The sequence below is a fragment of the Manis javanica genome, chromosome 2 (genome assembly GCF_040802235.1).
Source record: "Manis javanica isolate MJ-LG chromosome 2, MJ_LKY, whole genome shotgun sequence".
Classification (NCBI taxonomy): Eukaryota; Metazoa; Chordata; class Mammalia; order Pholidota; family Manidae; genus Manis; species Manis javanica.
The window spans coordinates 187478274-187500677 of NC_133157.1; the positions used below are offsets into that span (position 1 = coordinate 187478274).

Below are 22404 nucleotides of genomic sequence, written 5' to 3' on the forward strand. Positions count from 1 at the left end.
TTATTTTACTCTATCATAGCCTGACAATTCTTTAAGCTTCTCCTGGTTAATTTATCATGTGCTTTGTCTCCTGGTTAGACCTTCATTGATAGCGCTATTAGCTGATTGGAGTTTCGGATAAGGAAGTGAGTGTTAGTAGCACTTTCTCTCTTTCTTCTCTTTGGGAATAAACTGCTCACAGAAACCATGCATCCAGCCCCATTTCTCCTTGACTTAAGTTTTGCAAGGGCAGGCTGTAGAACAGTCTTGTTTTGGTGCTGCCTGGGGTGGATGGCTATGGCAGTATGACTCTGAGGCTTGGTATAAGGGAGACTTCTTTTACACAGCTATAAGCCTCTGCCTTATCAGCCTGACTACTAATGAAGACAACATTCCATACTCCACTTACCTCTTGTCTATTTGAATTAGTTTAGAACCTGGGTGGGGAAGAGGTTAATGTGAATCACTTAACAAAAGCAGCTTGTTGCTATTTCTTTTGACTTGAGTGTGAATTGGTTTTATCATTTTCGAGTCTTAAGTAGAATAAGACTTGTAATTAACATATACTGAAATTTAATAACACAATCCTGTAAAATTTAAGTCAGAAAACAGACTAGGACAACTTTCAAATCATCCAACTTCTGTACAGTTAGTCTTTCTACCATAAGCAGATTTTATTTATTTTTTTACTGGTCAGTCTTGTTTTATGTTTTTCATGGTGAGTCCTTCCTCTCCCTTTAATTTTTTGAGTATGAAGGAATAATCTCTTTAATTTTTATGAGTATTAAATAACATAGTGTTTTCCTGTTTAAGATTTTTTAATGTTCTGTAAAACATAATCTATACAACATATGTAAAGGGCCCAAAGTGCTCACTTTTCATATAGGTGATTTTGATTTCCATAGAAACAAGGTTTCACCAACACCATGACAGCTGATGAGAAAGTGACATATAGACCTTAGTGTGCATATCAGATTCTGTATCATTAGGCAACTCTCAGTTCAACAAGAAAACCTAATGAAGGATGGCTTAAAAAATAATTTATTGGTTCACTCAATTGAAAATTACAGAGGTACATGTTGCTAGAGGTGAGAATTGATTAAAAAATCTCATACTATGTGACTTAGGACCTAGTTTCTTTCCTTCAATTTTTAATTGTCATTTCCTCACTGTTGACTCCATTTTGGACAAACTCAGCCCAAGTTATGATCCTAAACTGGCTTTGAGCTCTGAGAATAATGTGAATACTAATTTGTGAAAGAGCAAAGAGAAAATCTATGTCAGTCTATGCAGAAAAAAATGTCTTTAAGAATCACTCTGATTGCCAGCTTAGGTAACTGTGCCAATTCAAACCATTCATTATGAACAGCAATGGCACACTCAGACTGGCTCTGCTAATCAGGGCCTCCTCTGAGGCAGGTGAGGACCATTCCTTTGAAATCAGAGGTGCGAATGGAGGGGGTAGTTTCTGAAAAGAAATTGAGCTACTTCTCCAAGAAGGAAGAAAAATAGATGCTGGGCAGCCAGTAACAGGTATTCCTCACAGGTACTTCCAGGGACTATTTCCTGTTTACTCATTTAAAATGAAATTTAAGACTTTAACCCAAAACTACACATATTTCCTGCATGTTATCTAACACACTTTCATAAAACAGACATGAAGAATAAATAATTTCACAGTATTTTATTTCTAGGAGTACTTTAATAACCACTAGAGATGTTGCTATGAAAGTGGTAATAATACTTTATCTGGTGGATTTTATATTCAGTACAGTGTCCACATTTAAAAAATCCTCTCTGATGACTCATGAACTTAAACATACTTTCAGTTGTTATCCCTTTTTTAGTATGTTTAAAAAACATGGCCTTCTAAAATTGCCAGACCACAAAGCACGTATTGAAACGTAATAGTCTTCTTTTCACAAGGCACGGCATCCACCATTGTCTTGGATCATACTCTACCATATGTTTGATCTGTGGAGCTGAGCTCCAACAAGCTTTTACTTTTTGGGAGTTAGAGGGACCTGTATCTTAATTCTTCAAGAGTTCTGGCTGACAACAATCATAATTTGGTTTTCCCTTTGCCAATTTCCCCAATTCCACCCCTTGACTCCCAGTACTTTTTGCAAGCAAAATTTCTCTACTTTTACCTGCTGAAATCCGAGAGCGAGCCTATAATGAAATGGATACTTAGTTTGCCCCATCTGCTTAGCTGCTTGCAATCTGTCTTCAGTCTCTATGATTTGAATCTGCTTAAAGTTATCATGGCATTAATCTTCATTCTACTGAAATATTTACTTGGTTGATAACCCCTTTTTGAGTTTGTGCTTCTTATCTGATTGGTCTTCCTGTCATCCAAAGATGTAGCCATGTCTATTAGTGACTGTACTTCTCTTTTATCCATCAAATAAAATCGAAACACATTCAGTAAGGCTCTCAGAGTTCTCATCCATTGTTCAGCTCTTTCATTTCTTCCTCTCATTATCACACTGATTGACAGCTCACTGCTTAAGACATGTCACCTGTGCTTTCTTTTGTCTATGGTTCCCTGAAGGTCCCCTTGAAATATCTTCCTTTGAGGCCCAGCTTAAACATATTCCCTCCATGAACCCTGCCAGACAGTCCTGTTCAAGCTGCACTTTTTCCGACCACACTGGTTAATGGCCACTTCTCCAACCTCCTTCTTCCTGGCCACTCCATCCTTGCTCATCCCCTCTAGCCAACTGAATTCCTGCCTTAGGACCTTTGTACTTCCTGTTTTCTCGGCCTCAAATGTGCTTCCTCATTATGGCTTGCTTCCTTCCTTCTGTCAAAATATTTCAAATATCTCTCTTCAGAGAGATCTTTCCTGACACTAACCATCCTTTGTAAGATAGCAACACTATTCCCAACTCTGCTGTCCTTTTATTTGTAGCATTTAGTACCTGAAATTGTATAATGTATGTATTTGTATGTTTTTTGTCACACACTAAAATGAAAAATCCTGAGGGCAGAATTATTATCCAGCTTATTTCCTGTTATACCCTTAATGCTTGGTACCATACCTGGTACATAGCAGGAACTCACTATTTGTTCTTGAATGAGAGGAATGAGTTTTTTGTCTCAGAACTCTTACAGGACTTCGCAGAAATCATCCTACACGTTCTCACTCAAGAACTGCAGTTATTTCATGCTTATTTATTTATTCTGCAAGCTTGTATGCTCTTAGAGGATTTATGTTTTATTAGCTTGGGGGTACCCAGGAAGCACTCAGATACTGGCACTATCTCTAATACTCCAAATATCAACTACAGCTTGTCTTTTCATAAGGGACTATCAGGATTTCATATGAATTAGAGTATAATCCAGAATTTTGAAAAAAGACATCACATTTAATTTACAAAGCATTCCTGTGCATGTTATAAGAGATTATAGTAAATACAATTATGTACTTCTTGTTTCATCTTTATTTTTAAAACAATGCCATTTTCAAAATATAAAAAATAGACCTATTTTCAAAGAACCATTTAAATATGGCTTTGAAACCCACAATATTTTATTTACAGAAGTAGATGAAAGTGCAAAAGCATTCATAGATGTTTATGATAAATAAAAATATTAGTATTATTCAGGCATCCTTTTGCAGCAGGCCTTAATGGATATTTACATCTCATAAAAGTAAAATCAATAAGGGCTATTAATGTAATTTGTATTTAAAACTAAGTATGAGCAACCAATGTAGATTAATCATTTATTTGGGATCTAGACTCATATATCTGAAAACTGAAGTAGGAAGTTAAAGTTTTTAATTTCCATATAGTTTGTCAACAAACATATCCCAGTCATTCCAGTATCTGTATGAAGTGATCTATTAGCAAACTCAGTAAGTGATTCAGAGCCAAATATACTAAATAAGGGCTGACAAAGCTGGATCCTGGTTCAGAATTTATGAATTTAAAAGACATTAAGTACCTATACAAAAACAAAACAACTGGATCCAGGATTACATTTTAAATTATCAAGGAGCCTCTGATAAAAAATTAATGATGGAATGACCACAGATGCCAGGTATTTCCCAAATTAAGAAAAGCACATAACATCTCAAATTTCCAGAGTTAGTGCATTCCAACTGAATTAAGACTAAAGCATAATTACAGTGGATTTTTTCTTAGCAAAATGTCCTGATTCTAAAATGGTCCAAATTGGGGCAACGCCTTTTCTATGAATTCTTAAAGTTTAATCTACCCTTGGAACAGTGATGACATTCTTTTAAGAGGCCATTTTCTTGCTATTGCACAGAGATCAAGTTTAAAGCCAATCCAGGCAAATGTATTCAGAAAAAAAGCATATTTGACTAATCCATTTAGCAAATGTTGCAAATCAACCTCTATTTGAACAAAGAAATGGAGAAATTTGTGAATCTCTCCACTTGATGTCAGTTTTACCACTGTGCTGACGGCAGCCATTTCAGGCAGAGGTAGCCAAGTCCCATACATATGGGGAAGGCAGAAAGCAGAAAAATATTGCAAAGACTGAGCAGTTCTTTGACCTCTAATGATTATTGACCAATTTGAGTTATGAACCATGTTTTTGCGCAGTATTCTTCTGAGTTTTGTATCTCAAATCTAAATAAGTATGTTGCTGCCTTGGGCAGATGTATTGGAATTATTTTCTTCTGGTTTACTTTTTCTTTTCTTGAAGGTCAAGTAGAAAATGTGAGACATTTTCATACACCACAAAGGTAATACAGCAGGCTGGAGTCACTCTAATCAAATTGGGGGCGATTCCTTTGTAAAATCCACCGATGCCTTCTTTCCTTTATAGAGGGAAAAATAGATAATACACTTAATTTCCTATGTAGCTTGCTTGAAGACACAGAAGTTTAACTGACAGAGGGTATGGAGCCAGCAGTCAAACCTCACTGTGATTGAAGTCCATGTTTTCAGTGTCCTGAAGTAATGTGGTTTATGAGCCATTTGCAGGGGCTCACATTTCCTTTGTGGACTGATTGAGGAAAAGAGGGCAGGGACACCTCAAAGCTAAACTGAAAAGTGCTTAGTGATAACCATCTTTCAAATGACCTTCAATGTATGAACATGCAGGAGTATTAACTCATCTAATGCAGGCATTAAAAATCTCAGAGCTTATATAAATGCTAGACAACACTAAATATAGCACACACAAAAATAAAACTTTATTTCTTTAATACCTAGAATACAAATATGGCCTTGGAACTTGTTACTTAGGTTCTCAGTATTTACTGAATTGAACTGTACTTAAACATTCTAAATATTCTTTCCTGGCCTTTTAGAAATAAGGAGAAATATGGGAATGTTTACCTGTAACAGTCCATTCCCATGTTGAGAACAAGCATCTTTCCATACATGGAGACAAGTATTTGCAAAAGTAATGGTGCCAATAGCAGGTGTGGGTTGTTCTTAATTGTATTAAACTAGGTTTTTTTATGACTTATTTTTTTGACTTCTTATATTCAGTGCCATTCAAATATTTTACATCTAAAAAAATTTGTTAATTTGTCAAAGCACTTTCACAGATCTCTTTTGATTTTTATAACCACCTTGTCAGCCTAGATATTCAAATTCTACAAATGAAGAAATCAAGCCTCAGAGAGATTAAGTCCATGGTCCATATGTAGGAAATGGGAAAGCAGGGCCACCAGCCATGTTTTCACCACAGCACACTGGCCTTTGCTATAAGAAATGTCAACTGGCCATAGAAGGAAAAGATGGTGGAAAAAGAGGAGGAAAAGAGAAGTGAGGCAGAAACCTCCTCCCCAAATCACATAAAACAAAAAAACAGAGCAAATACAGCTAATTCTAAAAAGGTGACCTGAAGACTGGAGAACAGACTGCCTACATCCAAGGAAAAGGAGAAGACCTCACAGAAAAGGATAAAGTAGAAAAGCCACAATCCGGTGCAATCTAAGCCCTCCCCACAGCCCAGCCCATAGGCAGGAGGAAGAGAAATGGGGAGGGGAGGGAGTAGAAACCCAGGGCTGCTGAACACCCAGCCCTGGAGATCTGCTGGGAGCATGAACCCACATTACATGGTGTTTTGCAGATAAGTGGGGATGGAAAGCAAAGATGGGCGGAATACTCGGAGAGACTGAGATTCCAGCTGCTTATGGAGAACAGGTATGCACAACCGGATCCCTGGGACAAAAGAAGGGCAGGCAGTTTGAGGACTTCCCAGGAGCAAGAGGGACACTAAAGGGGCAAAGATTACACAGAGCCTGCTGCTCCGGAGAAAGGGCAGGTGAACAAAAACTTCCTGGCATGCTCAGCACAACAGGTTGGGAAATCTCAAGAGCTTCAGACACTCCATCTTCCTGGCTGGCAACGCACCCCCGAGGCCCTGCACTGAGGTATACAGCCTGCCACTCCTTCCTCCTGGCAGGCGCCAGTCCCACACACCTGTAGCCCCTACCATCATGCCAGGCCAGCTGGAGGGTGGCCCCGCCAAGGGAGGTACAGGGGCAGACTACAGAGACTCATCCCTGTGCACATGGCCCACTGCAGCTGGCAGTGGAGGCAGGTGTTACAGCTGGAAAGGCAGGAAAAACCTCCCAGACGAGCTCTTTCCTCCCAGTAGGTGCTGGTTCCAATCGCCTGTGACCCCCGCCATTGCTGCAGGCACATGCAGCTCTAGAGAGTAGAGCTTCTGAGCACTGGAGGGCGTCGCCTATACAAAGTTATTATTCCATAGGAAACTAAAAAAATGAAGCAGCAAAGGATTTGGTCCAAACAAGATTACAAGAAAAAAATGCCAGGAAGAGGGCTTAGTGAAACTGAAATCAACAATCTTCTTAATTAAGATTTCAAAATAACAGTCATAAACATACTCATGGAGCTACAGAAAAATACTCAAGATCTCAAGGAGGACCTCAACAAAGAGATAGAAACTTTAAAAAATACAGTATCTAAAATGAAACATACAATTGAGGGATTTAAAAGTAGATTAGATGAGGTAGAAAAGATGGTAAATGAAATAGAAATTAGAGAACAAGAATACAAAGAAGCTGAGGCACAGAAAGAAGAAAGGATCTCTAGGAATGAAAGAATTTGAGAGAACTGCATGACCAATCCAAACAGAACAATATTTGCATTATAGGGGTACCAACAGAAGAGAGAGAAAAAGGGACAGAAAGTGTCTTTGAGGAGGTAACTGCTGAAAACTTCCCCAATCTGAGGAAGGAGATAGTCTCTCAGGCCATGGAGGTACACAGATCTCCCAACACAAGGGACCCAAGGAAGACAACATCAACACATATACTAATTAAAGTAGCAAAGATCAAGGATAAGGACAGATTATTAAAGCAGCCAGAGAGTGAAAAAAGATCACATACAAAGGAAAACCCATCAGGCTACCATCAGACTTCTCAGCAGAAACTCTACAGGCCAGAAGGGAGTGGCATGATGTACTTAATGTGATGAAATAGAAGGGCCTCCAACCAAGAATGCTCTATTCAGTAAGATTATCATTTAAATTTGAAGGGATTAAACAATTTCCAGATAAGCAAAAGTTGAGAGAATTCACCACCACCAAACCAGCTCTACAGTATTTTGGAGGGACTGCTACAGATGGAAGTGTTCCTAAGGCTAAATAGCTGTCACCAGAGAAAATAAAACCACAATAAAGAAAGTAGACCAATTAATTACTAATCAAACACAAAATTAAATCATCTAACCACAAAGTCAGTCAAGAGATACACAAAGAGTACAGAATATGACACCTAATATATAAAGAGTGAAGGAGGAAGAAAAAGAAGGGAGGGGGAAAAAAAAGATTGTGTTTGAAATAGCATACTAAGTGAGCTAAGCTAGACTGTTAGATAGTAAAGAAGCTACCTGTGAACCTTTTATAACCACAAATCTAAAGCCTGCAATGGCAATAAGTACATATCTACCAATAATCACTTTAAATGTAAATGGACTGAATGCACCAATCAAAAGCCATAGAGTTACAGAATGGATAAAAAAACAAGATCCATCTATGCTGCCTACAAGAGACTCACTTCAAACCCAAAGACAAACACACACTCAAAGTGAAGGGATGGAAAAAGATATTTCATGCAACTAATAGGGAGAAAAAAGCAGGAGTAGCAGTACTTGTATCAGACAAAATAAACTTTAAAACAAAGAAAGTCACAAGAGACAAAGAAGGACATTACATAATGATAAAGGGCTCAGTCCAACAAGAGGATATAACCATTATAAATATCTATGTAACCCAACATAGGAGCAATGACATATGTGAAACAAATACTAACAGAATTAAAGGGAGAAATAAGATGCAATGCATTCATTTGAGCAGACTTCAACACACCACTCACGCCAAAGGACAGATCCACCAGACAGAAAATAAGGAGACAGAGGCACTGAACAACACATAAGAACAGATGGACCTAACAGACATCTACAGAACACTCCACCCAAAAGCAGCAGTATACATATTCTTCTCAAGTGCACTTGTAACGTTTTTCAGAATAGATCACTTACTGGGCCATAAAAAGAACCTCAATAAATTCAAAGATTAAAATTATGTCAACCAGATTCTCAGACTACAAGGTATGAAACTAGAAACAAATTATGCAAAGAAAACAAAAAAGGCCACAAACACATGGAGGCCTAACAATATGCTCCTGAATAATCAATGGATCAATGATCAAATTAAAACAGAGATCAAGCAATGTATGGCGACAAATGAAAACAACTCAACATCCCCAAACCTATGGGATACAGTGAAGGCAGTTCTAAGAGGAAAGTATAGCAATACAGGCTTACCTCAAGAAAGAAGAACAATCCCAAATGAACAGTCTAAACTCACAATTAATGAAACTAGAAAAAGGAAGAATAAATGAGGCCCAAAGTCAGTAGAATGAGGGACATAATAAAGATCAGAATAAAACAATATGAAGAATTAATGAAAGCAGGAGCTGGTTCTTTGAGAAAATAAACAAAATAGATAAATCTCTAGCCAGACTTACCATGAAAAAAAGAGAGTGCATGCACATAAACAGAATCAGAAATGAGAAAGGAAAACTCAAAGAAATATACAGAATTATTAGAGAATACTATGAAAAATCATATGTTAACAAACTGGATAACCTAGAAGGAGACAACTTTCTAGAAAAATACAATCTTCCAAGACTGACCCAGGAAGAAACAGAAAGTCTGAACAGACCAATTATCAGCAAAGAAATTGAATTGGTAATCAAAAGACTACCTAAGAACAAAACTCCTGACCTAGATGGCTTCACTGCTGAATTTTAACAAATATTTAAAGAGCTAATACTAATCCTCCTTAATGTTTTCCAAAGAGTAGAAGAGGAGGGAATACTTCCAAACTCATTCTATGAGGCCAGCATCACTCTATACCAAAACCAGGCCAAGACACCACAAAAAAGAAAATTAGACACCAATATCCCTGATGGACATAGATGCAAAAATCCTCAACAAAATATTAGCAAACTGAATTAAAAAATACATCATGAAGATCATTGTGATCAAATGGGATTTACTCCAGAGATGCAAGGATGGTACAATATTAAAAAATCAATCAACATCATATACCACAAGAAAATGACAACACATGATCATCTCCATAGATGCTGAAAAAGCATTTGACAGAATTCAACATCCATTCACGATAAAAACTCTCAACAAAATGAATGGGTATAGAGGTAAGTACCTCAACATAATAAAGGCCATATATGATAAACCAACAGCCAACATCATATTTAACAGCAAAAAGCTGCAAGCTTTTCCTCTAATATTGGGAATAAGACAAGGATGCCCACACTCCCCACTTTTATTCAACATAGTAATGGAGGTTCTACCATGGCAATCAGATAACACAAAGAAATAAAAGGCATCCAGATTGGTAAGGCAGAGGGGTTAAACTGTCACTGTTTGCAGATGACAAGATATTATACATAGAAAACCCTACAGAATCCATCCCAAAACTATTAGAACTGATAACTGAATTCAGCAAAGTTGCAGGATACAAAATTAATACACAGAAATCTGAGGCATTTCTATATACTAACAGTGAACTAGCAGAAAGAGAAATCAGGACAACTCCATTTACAATTGCATCAAAAAGAATAAAATACCTAGGAATAAACTGAAACAAGAAGGTGATAGACCTATATTCTGAAGACTATAAGACACTGATGAGAGAAATTAAAGAAAAAGCCAATAAATGGAAACACATCCTGTGCTCATAGATAGGAAGAATTAATATTGTCAAAATGGCCATTCTGCCTAAAACAATCTATGAATTCAGTGCAATCCCTATCAAAACACCAATGGCATTCTTCAACGAAGTAGAACATATAGTTCTAAAATTCATATGGAACCACAAAAGACCCCAAATAGCCAAAATAATCCTGAGAAGGAAGAATAATGCTGGGGGGATTATGCTCCCGGACTTCAAGCTCTACTCAAAGCCACAGTAATCAAAACAATTTGGTTCTGGCACAAGAACAGACCCACAGATCAATGGAACAGAACAGAGGGTCCAGATATAAACCACACATATATGGCCAATTAGTAGATGATAAAGGAGCCATAGATATACAATGGGGAAATGATTGACACCCTCTTCAACAGCTGGTGTTGGCAAAACTGGACAGCTACACGTAAGATAATGAAACTGGATTACTGTCCAATTCCATACACAAAAGTAAATTCAAAATGGATCAAAGACCTGAATGTAAGTCATGAAACCATAAAACTCGCAGAAGAAAACATAGGTAAAAATCTCTTGAACATGAGCAACTTTTTCCTGAACACATCTCCTCAGGCAAGGGAAAAGCAAAAATGAACAAATGGGTCTACATCAAACTAAAAAGCTTCTGTACAGCAAAGGACACTATCAGCAGAACAAAAAGTCATCCTACCATATGGGAGAATATATTCATAAATGACTTATCTGACAAGGGGTTATCATCCAAAATATATAAAGAACTCACATGCTCAACACCTAAAAAACAAGTAACCCAATTAAAAATCCGGTAGAGGATCTGGAACAGATACTTCTCCAAAGAAGAAATTCAGATGGCCAACAGACACATGAAAAGATGCTCCACATCGCTAATCATCAGGGAAATGTAAATTAAAACCACAATGATGTATCACCTCACACCAGTTAGGATGGCCAACATCCAAGAGACAAGAAACAACAAATGCTGCTGAGGATGCGGAGAAAGGGGAACCCTCCTACACAATTGGCGGGAATATAAATTAGTTCAACCATTGTGGAAAGCAATATGGAGGTTCCTCAAAAAAACTAAAAATAGAAATACCACTTAACCCAGGAATTTCACTCCTAGGAATTTTCCAGAAAACAAGATTCCTGATTCAAAAAGATACATGCACCCTTGTGTTTATTGCAGCTCTATTGACAATAGCCAAGATATGGAAGCAACCTAAGCATCCATCAGTAGATGAATGGATAAAGAAGATGTGGTACATATATACAATGGAGTAATATTCAGCCATAAGAAGAAAATAAATCCTGTCATTTGTAAGAACATGGATGGAGCTAGAGGGTATTATGTCAGTGAAATATGCCGGGCAGAGAAAGACAAGTATCAGATGTTTTCACTTATTTGTGGAGTATAACAACAAAACAAAACTGAAGGAACAAAACAGCAGCAGACTCACAGACTTGAAGAAGGGACTAGCAGTTACCAAAGGGAAGGATTGGAAAGGTGGGTGGGGAGGGAGGGAGAAGGGAATGACGGGGCACTATAATTAGCACTCACAATGTAGGTAGGTCTCAAGAAAGCAGCACAGCATGGAGAAGACAAGTAATGACTCTGTAGCATCTTACTATGCTGATGGACAGTGACTGCAGTAGCAGGGGTGAGGACTTGACAATAGAGTGAATGTAGAAACCACTATGTTGTTCATGTGAAACCTTCATAAGATTGTTTATCAATGATACTTTAATTAAAAAAAAAACAATGTCAACTGGACAGTTTATGATTTGCCATTTTGGCAAATATGCTCTCACCTCCATGTCTTTGTGATTACATCCAATACACCATTGTAGGACATGTGTTGATCCTGAAGACGAGCTCTCACAACTTGATATGGGTACGTTGCTGCTACAGCAAATATTTTGGATAGTGCTGCAACAGATATATATTCTACTGTGCTCTAAAATGACAATGCAAAACATTTGTTTCTTTAGACAGGATTCCTTTAAAAATATTAAAGTAAAAATTATATAGGAAAACAAACATTTTAGTGGATTTGTAAGTGAAAAATATTGTATCCTTCCTTAACACAAGCTCTGTGCAAATAAGGGGTTCCATTTTTTAACATGTGTGTCATTAGCCTACAAAATATTTAAGTATATATTTAAAAAGTGGCAGACACAGTAATCATCATGATAGAACTACCCACCAAAGTAAATGTGACAAAACTTCTATTAACTTCCCGTAAAAGTAAATGATATCATTAAAAAAAAAAAATCTCCTTACCAACTGGGCTTCTGGTAATCTATTGGTATGCTGGTTGTATTTCAACTTCAACAATTCATATGCCATAAACTGAAGGGCACCATGTGATGTTCCAAGCAGCCCAGGAATGAATCCCTGAAAGGGAGCAATGTAAAAAAAGAAAGAGCTAAACTAAGTAAGTACCCAAGAGAGCACATCTTCCAGGGAGGGGAGTAAGGACTGGGTGACCTCAACGTAAGACTTAATGAAACGGTTACTCAACCAAGTTTTAGACAGTCCTCACACACACCAGTGTCATGATGATACATCTTATGGGAATGAAGATAATCAGCTTAAAGTACAATTTCAATATTGTAAACTAGATTTCAATTTTCATCAAACTATTTTGTGCCTTCATTTGGCTTATTTTTATGACTGATGACAGGTCATTCAGACAGTAGAGCCAAGGGAAATTACAATGGTCAGTAATTCAAAATACACTGATAATAATTCATTACCTTATATAATCCACGTACACCTTCATACTTATATATTTTCACAAGTGTATCAAACATTCCTTTATATTGTCGCTGTGGGGGGTTAACAACACCATCATACTGTAACATAAGGCGAGTTTTTGTTACCCATAATGGATTTGTAATGCAGAGGGTCATGGCTCCTAAAATCAGATTTAAATAAGATTACTCAGTGTACAGGTACTTTCTCACTTATGACAATCCAAATTAAGAACAGTCCATTTATAAAAAGAATGGGGTTTCCCACGGCCTATCCCTCCAACAGTGAGATGTGATCTTAGGTTAAAGGGCAGACATAGTTTGATGTCCTAAAAAGATCTTCAGGGTGATTAGTGAGAGGTAAATTAAATGGGTGATGGAAGTGTGAAACACTTGACCTTTTGGATGGGAAGATAGCAAATATCTGCTGGCCCATAAACTATGGGAATCAGTGTAGAGACCAGAGAGAAATCCTGGGAGGCCACCTCCTGTAAGGAGCTAGAGATGTTGAGGTGTAGGGCAAAGCCTAACCCAGAGGGGCTGAAGATGAGGGGGAAAGGACCAGGAATCCAACATCTTGATCATCAATGCACAGGCATACATATCTCCATCCCAACTTGGCCGTAATCTTCCTCAAATCCATTCAAACTAGCTACTACACTTCAAAAATTAAAGAACTAAGCAATATAACATTATATTCATTATAGAAGGTAATAACTTTGTAAAAAAAAGTTCATCTAGTTAAGTTTCTCACTTGCTGAGTTTCCTAACAATCTTTTATTCAACAATACTCAGTCCTATTCTGATTCAGGTCTCTGCTTAGTGGCTAGGGATTCAAAAATGAGTAAGATTGTTTTTTTAAGGCAAGAACTATCAGTAAACAAGGTATCAAAGGATGAGTTATAAAGACTTATGGGTTCTACTTTGTTTTTCCCTTCTGAATATTATACATACATGAGAAAATTAAGAATACTAAATTGTCTAACTTGAAAACTGAAATTTACTTTAATTGAATAAACACTATACCAAATCATCTTCAACTTAGGGATTCATAACTTTTCCAAATTTTACTTCTCCTTCTGATAAATAAAATTATTGAAATCTATCCAGAGTAATTAATTGGAGTATCTGCTTTCTAAGAAATTTCATGGGATAACTGATTAGTATAGTTAGATGAGCATATTTAAACTCTGGTGTTCAAAGGCAAAAAGACAAAATAAAAAAGTGAAAATCAGATTGGAAGTTGACATGTTACATTTCATACACTGCCTTACCAGCTTCAGCAGCTGAAACAAGGTATTCCATTGCCTCTAAACGTTCAGCTCTTCCTTCTGTCTTATATGATTTGATGCCATTATAACTAAAAGAATTAAACATGAATAATTTAATAAATATTTGAATAGGTGTCATAAAGCAGTAAAGTCTGTTTTAAAATGTGTAACTTAATATAACAGTACCCAAAAGTAAAAGTCAGTGCATAATGTAACTACAAAATTAGAGCTTTTTCAAGAATGGATTTGCTGGAAATGGTTTATTGTAAGATTATGCTGCTCTCCCCACCTAGTGCTAGCAATTACATATGTAAAATATTGTAATCACACACTAGTCAATTATTAAAAACAAGAGACAGGAAAACTGGGAGAGGGAGGTTGTAATGGTGGTATGACTGGGCAGACGAGGCAAAAGAAACAAAAAAAGACACCTAACTAATATGTGCTGAACACCTATGTTCAGGTTCTATGGTTGGCAACTCTGATAGATAAAACACTCAAAGGCTCCTTCCTAACAGACTAACAAGGACCGTAAGCAGCACATGATCATAATAAACACAGGACAGTATTGTAAGAGACTGAGACACTATCACAGAAATCACAGAAGGCTTTGTGTAGGAGGGGACATTGAGCTGGGTATGGAGAGACAGGTACACCTTCAATAAGGAAACATGAGCGTGAGCAAAAGTTAAAATAGCAAGGGTGGATGAGAAGACAAGGAAAACCAAGCCACATTTGAGTGGTAGTCTGATATTTGGGCTTTATCTGGCAGAAAGTAGTGGGCCAGTAAATGTTCCTCAGCAGGGTAGTCATACCAGCTTCTTTCTTCTAACTGCAATTTTTACTTTTCTCTTAGAAGACTTCAACTAAAGAAATCCTTCCAAACTTTATTAATGCCACTGAAACATGAAACAAGTACACTGTTTTATTGTAAGAGTCTCATCACATGGAACTTATATTCTGATGTGTTGTCTTACAGACTCTTCCTTGGAGAACCTACACAACTCTGAAATTCATAATGGGATGGATTTTATGCATACAGTTTCACCCATCTAAGTATATTTTAGAACTGAAAATAAGAAAACATATATCTGAACAATACTAAGGCTGAATTTTATTTTACTTCCACTTAAAAAACACTTTAAGACTGGTTTGGATGCTGCCATAAAACTGTGAGAAACAAAGTAAAATATAGGACACAAAAGAGAAAAAAGCTAATATATCAGGTATTGATGTTTTCCTTAAGGTGCCATCTATCAAAACAAAGAAAGCTCTCTCCACTCATGGATTCAGTTTAAAACATTAGAGGCATGCTCAGGGCAGTACATGTTCCTCCACTGCAGTACAAGGATCTTTGTTCCCAAGCTCTTTTAATAGTCAGCTGAATGTGCCTGCCACTGGCTCTTCCTGGCTTCTTCAGCAAGCACGCAAAAACATCCAATGACACTGGATAGATGACAAGAGAAGGAAATGAATGAGCTCGGAAGGTGATGGAGCAGGTCAAATAAGAGGTAAGAAGGAATGTGCCTCAAACTCTTTCAGCCATGCAATGGCTTTTACTTTACTTTCTGTGCTCAAGAGGGATCTCCTGTGGGATATGTGCTTATGAAGGCCCCAAGATCTGTCCTTTTCTGCTTTTCCAACTTTATTATGTATCAATTATATTTTGGTAAGGCATCTTCCTTAATTCATCTCACAGAAATGGCTTCTGTAAGAGTGTTTTTCCATCTCATCCTTTCACTTTCTTCCTATTAAGAACTTTCTTAAAGACTACTTGCCTTTAATAGCTGACAGAATGGAACAAATAAGCTATTTTGCTCTTTCTGACCCTTCCAATTCAGAGAAACTGATTAAATTACTCATCCTGCCTCATCAACTGATATGTAAAGATCACTAAAAACAAAAATTCCTTTTATTTAATATCATCAACTCTCTTAGATCTACTCACAAGAAAAAGTAGAGTCCCCAGGATAAACCTGCACCCCACACATTTGGGGTTACTCCTTGGTAAAGTCCCCGTAGTCCATCAAGTTTCCAAATGGTAGTCAGGCAATGCAAAATTCCTTTATATTTTGGTCTCAGCTCCAATCCATCATTCACTACAGTAAAGGATACACAAAGTTAGGTGAGAACAAAGTTCTAGCTTTGAGTCAAAATATAAACAGAGATGTCACACACAGTCATATTAAAGAGATATGTAGGCTTTCAACATATATTTGTTCAATTACTGTATCCTGAATATCTTGTTGCCTTTGCAGATACACTGTGCATGTATACATCTCTACCATGTTCTGTCCCAGAAGCCTGACCTTGCCATCTAGCCTCCAGTTTACAGGGGCTGGTGGGAGCCCCTGGCAGGAGATCAGAGGGATGGAAGAACTCATTCAGCTCCCTCCCTACGGGGTTGCTTTGGGTTGATTGCTTTGGGCAAGCTGTGTTCCTGGACTGAAGGTCACAGATCCACTCAAGGTGGCCCTCTCTTAATGACTCTCTCCCCTTATCCTCTGGCCCTTCAGGTGGCAACAGTTCAGACTATTTCTAGACTCAGAATACAACAGTATTCCTTGTGGTTTTCCTCTAAACTATTCCTATCTTTGTAAACAGTCCTTTTAAGCACCCCTCACCCTCCAGAATAATCCTATTTTGAATGTGCCTTCTGTTTCCTACAGGGAAATGGAATGAAAGAGAATGCCAGGTTATAATCTAGATTACATTTTTATGAAATTGGTATTTTACTATATATAGTTTTGTATACTGCTTTTTCCCTCACTCAAGACTATACTGTGAGCATTTCTCCTTGTTAAAAAAAGATTTTGAAAAATGACATGATATTCCATCACCTACAATCATTTCCCTAGTTGACATGTGAATTGTTTCTCTTTTTTTTTTGGCTAATATTAAAAGGTCTCTGGAGAATATTCTGTACAATTTGTACACATTCTTATGTCCTTAAAATTAGTTATTAGAAGGGAAACTAATATGGGTCAAAGGGTATAAATTTAAGGTTACAAATACATACTGAAAATGCCCCCTCAAGAAAGTTTATACAAATGACAGCCCACTAGCCATATACCAGCCTGTCCAGTTCACTATTCCCTTGTCCACTGTACATAATGGAGCCTGGCAAAGAAGAATCACTGTTCACCGTTGCCAAGCAAAGGGGGAAAAGTCAATGTGTTTCATCACTAACTAACTTGACAATGTTACACCATGAAATGAGATTAAAGTACACTAGGCTTTGACAGAAGTTCTGTGTATGTTATCTAACTTCCCTAACCAGCTATAGGATCTTATTCTTCCTGAGCTTCAGCACCTTCATTTATAAAATGGGATATGTATCACCTACCTTACATATTGTTAAGAAGTTTATATAAGTTTAAAAGCAAGGAACAGAGTGACTGGCTTTCAAGAGATGCTTTGCTGTGTACTTCATAATCTTGCTGATACTACTTCCCTTGGATTTTATGTCTCTTAAATTTCTTCAAAGAAACTTTTCATTTTCCTTTCAATAATCAGCTCACAATACAATCTCTCTTTTGAGGCAAAAAACAAAGCAAACCACAAAATACCATCCTTGCTTTTCATAGGCATGACCCAATGATTTTATTGTTTTAAGAAGTTACTTAATCATTGGAATATTAAGGATCTCAGTGATAGGCGCCAATAACCTCTCCTCTATACTTCCTTAATACTATCATCTTACCTACCTTATCATCTAGTTAGAGTCAAATCTTTAATTTTGAAAGATAGTCATTTATACACAGATATTATTTAAAAAAAGAAAAAACACAAGAAAGCTATTTACTGACTCCTTAAAATTGCCAGGCAAAGGGGGAGTATAAACCTAAGTAGGACACAAGACCTGACCCTGATCTTGAGGAAGACATAATCTCAAGGCAAAACAGACCAGCAATCACATTACAAAGCTGTGAGAACTGTGGGAAATGAAGTGCTACTGGAATCTGGAGGCAGTATGAGAAATGCCCTGTGTAGAAGTAACTGGGGAGATACAGTAGGGCGACAGGGAAAGTGAGAGTGAAGACTGATCAGAAATTTGTCTTTGGGAAAAAAGAAGGGTTTATCTCTAGACAAGTGGGACAGCTGTTGTGCATACATGGGAGCACCATAGTGCCTGGCACTGTTTGGGAGAACTTGGAGGATTTGATACAGCTGAAGTGTGTAGCTGGTGGAGGGAAGGGCTGGAAGGAAATTAGGCTAGAAAGAAGGGTAAGGCCTATTATGGACTGAATTGTGGGTCCCCCAGCCCCCAAATTCGTATCTTGAAGCCCTAACTAGCATCTCCCTATTAGTTAAGCAGCCAGAAGAGGTAACTACAATCCCAGCAGCAACTTTCTCACCTTCATTGCTTCTTAATCCATTGTAATCTGATCTGGGCCTCCATGCATTACTGCAAATGCATTAGTTAAAGATGTCCAAATGCACTTGGGGAGTCCTCTCTTTCTTACTAACCCTTTCACAGCCTAACATTGTTTGCCTTCTAACACACTCTTCCTTGGGCTAGTTCCACACTACAGTCTCCTGATTCAAATACAATTTCTTTGGCCATTAAATTTCCTTTGCAGTCTCCTTCTTTTTGGCCCATCCTTTATGTGTTGATTTTTATAGGCAATTTTTCCACATAACAGGGGTCATCTTTCAGTCACTAAGTAGGTTCATTCACCATTCCTTGTGCTATGGTCTCTGCATTTCTAGTACTGATCTCATTCCTAACATTTAGACCCGGCTTCTGTTTTTACATGGCATAAAAGATGTGTTGGTCTGGCTTGAGCTATACTAAGTTACTGGCTTATGGTTTTAAACTAGCAGCATAAGCTGTGGACTCAAACTTCCTGAGTTTGAATCCCAATTCCAACACTTAACTGTATGACCCTGAGTCAGTTACTTGTTTACTCTGTGCCTGAGTTTTCTCATCCATAAAATTGGAAAAATAATAGAACCTAACTATAAAAATTTCAAAGGGTTACATGAGTTGGTACATATAAAGCCCTTAAAATCACACAGCAAGCATTCAGTAACTATTAGTTTTTTTATGCTACTGGGTCTGTTAATACTATATACATACACATTTATTGTGTTATTGATAATTGTATTTTTGATTATTGATAATAAATGTATGATATTCTTGCTACTGGACTCTACATTTTGGTTCCCTGGTTAATTTACAGATTACTACGCTTTCAGGTTATTTAGAAAATTACTATTTTCACACCTCATTCACCACCTTCTTTGTTGGGGTGCTCTCTTTCTGTCACTATCCTTGGTGATTTAAAATTGTATCTTAAAGTTATAAAGGGCCTTAACAATCACCTCATCCAACCTATTCACCCAATATAGGAATATCCTCCAACCTTTACTATCTGACCGCTGAACCACTTCCAGTCATCACCAGTTTCATTTCTGAACACCACCACTTTGCCAGGCAAAATCTGCTTCTCTGTAATTTCCACCCAACCTCTGTCCATCCTTTAGATCAACCCACAGTAGACAGCTCCCTTTCCAACAGGGCAGTTCTCTACCAGGTACTTAAGTTCCTCCATGCCAAGCTAAGCTAGTTCCTCCAGTTATTTTTCACATGAAATGATTTCTAATCTTTCTACTGCTCTGGACACCTTTGAGTTCCAATTAGTACCTGAACCTATTGAAATATTCCAGGTTTGGTTTAATGGTACATTCAAGACTAAGACCATCTATTACTAGTATTATAATTTAAGGTCTTAAATTTTATGAAAGCATAAAAACTGCAGCACTAATACTGATGGCCAATCAGCTATTCTGATTTCAGTTATTCATCTTCCTAAACTTTCCTCCTTTCCACCACTATTTCACAGCCACACTTTATTATTTATTATTACACACCGTATTATTACAAAGTCCTGCTTCAACTCCTAGATCTTTACTTTTGTCCTCCCATACAATCTCAGTCACCTTATCTGTCACCTCATCCCCACTGGTCTCCTACTGCTCTCCCCATCTCATCCAGATTAGCAATCTCCTTAGGTACCAAGAATTCTCTTTCTTCAGGAATGGTCTGCTTCACAGCAGTGTCTTAAGCTCTGCTAGTAAACCACACTATTCCTCAAAACTTGATTTTTCAACTGTCACCTCTTCTGCTCCTAGACAAAACACGGGAGTCACCAAGTCATGAAGACCTGTACCTGCAGCCAAGTCCCAAATTCTTTCCTTCATGTTCAGGCTACTGTGGAATTACACTAGGGATTCCTAGAGGTAGTATGGTAAGTGGCTAAGAGCCAGAGAGTTCAAAAGTTGGACTGCCGGGATTCAAATCTCAAACTTGTGACTTGAGCAAATCAACTTCTATTATCCTTACCTATAGAATAGGGATAATAAATTCACAGGGTTGTTCACAGAAGTATTTAAGATAATGCATGTAAAGCTCTTAGTTCATTGCCTTGCTCCTAGTAAATTCTCAGGGGATGTTACTTATCATAATTTTTATTTGTGCTTTCCTCATAAACTCCATGGAAATGATATGCTTTTGTGAGTTTTCTTCTAGGGAATAATTTTCACAGTTACTCATTCATAAAATGGCTTCTTGCCTCCTCTCTAGCTGTCAAAATATTAGTCCTTTTATGGGGAAACCTCAAGATGTAATAACTTGTACGGATACAGATAGCTATGACAATCAGCAATCTGTAATTTTGTTGATACTTTACTCATATTTTGACATTTGAATTTACTATATTTTGGCCTTGATTTTATGTTGTCCAGAATTATCTTTTATATGACTAAGTATCAAGCCTACAATTAGACGGTAAGTTCCCTGAGGGCAAGAACTTTTTCTTTAGGTTCTTCTGTATTCCATACAGCAGTCTACAAATATTAAGAGAACAATATACTATCAAGTGAAGAGAATTAATCTGATTCCTTAAGAAAACCACGTATACAGATCTAATTTTCAAGGCAGAACCTGTAGTAAGAAAACTGAAATACTGGAAAATAGCTCCTAAGTAGAATTATCAAAGGCCTTCTTTGAAACTACCTTTTCCAGAAGTTAGTGCTGAGCTTAACTCTAAAGTATATTATTAATTTCAATATACTTAATTCACTGAACTCAACGTACTTGGTTCAATAAACCTAAATAAAAAGCAAAATCATATTTGGATTCTAGCTATTCTTTCACAGGACCTTGTACCACACGAAAAACGCCAAAAAAGAAAAACCTTCACGAGAATCCTACCCCAAATCCATTCTCAGCCACTTGAAGATTACGCCCAACCCGAAGCTTTTCCTTGCATCTTCCTCTCAGCCGCTGCCAAACACATGGACAAACCACAATGTCAAAGCATTTCTAAGTGTGAATGATGTAACAACCCCCTTTTTATTTTGCAAATCAGGCTTTGAGCCCCACATTCTACATCAATGAGAACTTTTCTCATACTTTTCTATCCATTCTCTCCATCTCAGTCTTGGGAAACGGGGAGACGGCGGCCAAACCGGTTCACTCAAAGCCAGTTCTAGGTGAGCTCGGGCAGAGAGCATCTTCAACGCTCGCTTGGCAGTACGGAACAAGCAAGGGAGACCACGGCCTCCTTTTCCCTCTTCACCACACATTCTGGGGTGACAAGAAGAAGAAGGAGCCCAGGATCTAAGCGGGCTCTTACCGGCGAAGCGGATCTTCACGAGATCGAGCGGATGCAGCGCGAGGTTGGACAGGACCCCGCCGCTCACGCCTGCTACCAGGGTCTCGTACCGGACGTGGCGGAATATCGTGCTCCATGTCGACGACCCGGACGCTGACTGGCCCTGGCCTGTCATAGTTTCGGGCCCCGGTGATACCACGCCCAGAGCCCCGGAGGTGGGACGAGATGCGGTGGTCGCCACCGTGGCAACGGTCGCTGCCCTGGAGCGGGAGCCCTCTTCCGGGACTCAGACGCCAGGGCGCGGTAACCAAGCCATGAGACCCTAGAGCCGAGCGCGTGTGAAAAGGTCACAGCCCCGCGTCACGCCGACAGAGAACGCGAAGGGACGGGGAGCCTGCCTGGGCCGAGTCCCCGCCCCGCCCACGGCTGCTCCGGTTGGGGCAGAAGAAGGTGAATGGGAGAGCATAGCAGAGGAACCGCCCCCTCACAAACTTTGTCCGCAAAACTACGGAGCGCCGCAGGGTCCAGCTGGCTTCCACTCCGTGGAAGTCACATAACAGGAAGTA

At 38.2% G+C, this 22404-nt stretch overlaps 1 protein-coding gene across 1 annotated transcript; it reads right to left on the bottom strand.

The window, feature by feature from the left end:
• Positions 1-1648: 1648 nt before the first annotated feature.
• SLC25A32 (solute carrier family 25 member 32) lies at positions 1649-22250 on the bottom strand. The gene is made up of 7 exons (XM_073229920.1): positions 21860-22250; positions 16165-16315; positions 14220-14305; positions 12949-13109; positions 12473-12586; positions 12001-12146; positions 1649-4774 (listed from the first exon to the last, which is right to left on the bottom strand). Exons 1-7 carry the CDS (start codon positions 22011-22013, stop codon positions 4639-4641), a joined length of 948 nt encoding a protein of 315 aa, XP_073086021.1. The 5' UTR covers positions 22014-22250; the 3' UTR covers positions 1649-4638.
• Between the last annotated feature and the right edge of the window lie 154 nt (positions 22251-22404).